This window comes from Chaetura pelagica, unplaced genomic scaffold, assembly GCF_000747805.2.
Source record: "Chaetura pelagica isolate M959 unplaced genomic scaffold, ChaPel_1.0 scaffold117, whole genome shotgun sequence".
In the NCBI taxonomy this organism is placed as follows: domain Eukaryota; kingdom Metazoa; phylum Chordata; class Aves; order Apodiformes; family Apodidae; genus Chaetura; species Chaetura pelagica.
In genome coordinates this window covers 6,348,107-6,350,523 of record NW_009954185.1, presented here as the reverse complement: position 1 = coordinate 6,350,523, position 2,417 = coordinate 6,348,107, and the positions used below count along the sequence as shown (strand labels likewise).

General features: G+C 38.4%; 1 protein-coding gene across 1 annotated transcript in view; it reads right to left on the bottom strand.

Moving 5' to 3' along the window:
• The window catches only part of FAM118A (family with sequence similarity 118, member A), a 7,516-nt gene extending 7,077 nt beyond the window's left edge, over window positions 1-439 (bottom strand). Inside the window, exon 1 of the mRNA XM_010002965.1 lies at window positions 393-439. Within this exon, the coding sequence (XP_010001267.1) occupies window positions 393-439 (47 nt within the window). The remainder of the gene's footprint in view (window positions 1-392) is intronic.
• Window positions 440-2,417: the final 1,978 nt, after the last annotated feature.

Below are 2,417 nucleotides of genomic sequence, written 5' to 3'. Positions count from 1 at the left end.
TAATACGGATGTTTAACATCTCTTACTTCACAGTCATCTGAAACTATCTAGATAAAATTACAATGTTGAACTTGAAATGGCCTAGGGCAAAGCAATTAATAAACACATAAATAAGGTTGTTAGCTAGCCTAGAAAGAGTATGTTGCTAATAATCCCCACATCTTCCTGCTACATTCAGCACAAACTGTTTCCTCTCAGCAAGTGCATGATTTATTCCTCACTAACACCTTAAGTAAGGATGAACCATTCAGTCAGTGGTGAAACTAGTTGCTGGGATAATTTCAAGTTTTCAAGCATAATCTTGCTCTTATATGCAACTTTCAGTAATGTATTTCCACTGTGTTTACAGATTTTAAGAGACAGTTTTGTATAACCTTTGCAACACAAGATACCTGGACTTCTGCTCACTTCTCATTGTTGATTGTTCTGATGAATCCATCTCTGAGCCCTAAGTAAAACAAAAAGTATAATAATTTTTCATTATTCTACCTTAAAAAAGAACAACATTAAAACCAGATGTATTACTGTTAGGATTTTCTATTTATTCTTATAAATTATTTTAAAATCAAGAGTCTGCACATCACATCACAACACACTGACAGAAACAAAACTGACAAAATATGAGCATGTAAAGCAGCCACAGCTCCATTTAAGCTCAGTCAATTGACATTTTGGAAGCCAATGGAGAGATGTCTATTCATGCAGCTGAAAAATACTTGCCTAAATTAAAGATAAAATTTATCATCCCCTACAAAATGGTAATTAATTTCAAGTAAATGAATGTATTTTTGAGTATTTTTAAAAATAATAATCAGTTGATTAAACCAAGTTTGTGGAAAACAGACTTCTGCAACACATAATGATCATGAGAGGTCCTCTGGTAGCCACACGGCTACTCGACCAGGTCATGCAAACATGAAAGACTCAATCTTTTCCTCAGGAAATACTTTAAACGAAAACTTACTTCTGTATCATCTATATTATGTCTGAAGCATGAGAAGAACTGTATATTGGGAAAATAATTTGGCTACAGTATTGTCACTTAGAAATCCCCAGGTTTCGTTTCTTCTCAGTTTTGTTTTTATAAGGATGTATTTTTTTGTGTGGCTTTGAAACAGATCTTAATTTGTGGTTGTGGAGAACAGTTGTGTAGACCCTAATCCCTCAAATAAGCATTCTGCCAGACCCCGTGGCTCATAAGGCTATTTGCCAGCAATGAGGCTGACATCCTGGAAGCTGATTTGGAAGCAAGAGGCCTGAGTTTGGAGATCACTTGACTGAAAAAAAGAAAAGCCAACCAAAAAATGCTGAAGAACAAAATAAAATAAAAAATCCCCACCCTATGATAGGGAGACATCAGCATTTCTGAGACAGACATGCAGACCTCTTCTTCAAATGCCTTTTCAAATGCCTCAGGTGTCTTTTCAAGTGGAAAAAAAACTTTCTTTCCTGACAACATCTTACAAAGATGTTACATTATCATGTTAGCATGTTGAAAATTCAGAACAATAACCTGTGTAGAAAAAAACCTTCAGAATCTAGGCATCGTTTCCTTTACATAGGGAAAAAGTTGAGTTCAACAATACAAAAAAACCCCACATGAAGTGCTATTTATTTCCTTTAAAAAAAAAAGACATTATTTTATAACCCCATCCAGTGAAGTATTTAGTGAAGAACAGCCCAAAGCTTTAATAATTACACTACTAACTTACCTAAATTATTAAAATAAGCATCTCACTATAGGATGCTGCCAGTACAAACACTTTAGACCTCATGGTTTCCTTTTATCCCTTGAAGTTGCTTCCTGGAAGCACAAGCTGTGCAAATAAGTGGCAGCGATTATCACCAACCCATTAACAACTAAATGGTTGCAGATGATGCAGTTCGAATTTTTCCATGCCTTTGAGTAATTATGACTAGCCTTGAATATTCTCGTGTTACATACAATAGACAGTTCTTCGATGAGCACACCTATGGAAAAACAGAGGACCTGGGCACCAGCACTCAAGGCTTGTTCACCCTTTGAAAGACACACTGACCCAACCAGACGCTCACGCAGCTGCTTTTCAGGAACCTTTCCTCACAGCAGCCTGAAAACCGGACCCCGCGACCACCCGGTTATGCCTGAAAGCACTAAACGGGAGCCAGGTTTTCACTGCAAAGACAAGGCGGGTTCACCAGAACAAATTCCCATTTCGCATGTTCTTCCCGTTCCAGAAAGCAAGTTTTAAGGCTCTCTCTACCAAAGAAGGGCTCTAAACCACTGACTGAAACTTCGGGTCAGCGGTCCGACTGACACAAACGACTCTTCCAGGCAGTTTAACACAGGAAAACAGCCTAAAACATCCAACACGAGGTAACCACCGGGTCACAGGAAAACCCCCCTCCCCACCCTACCCGCCCCCCGGTTTCCCCTG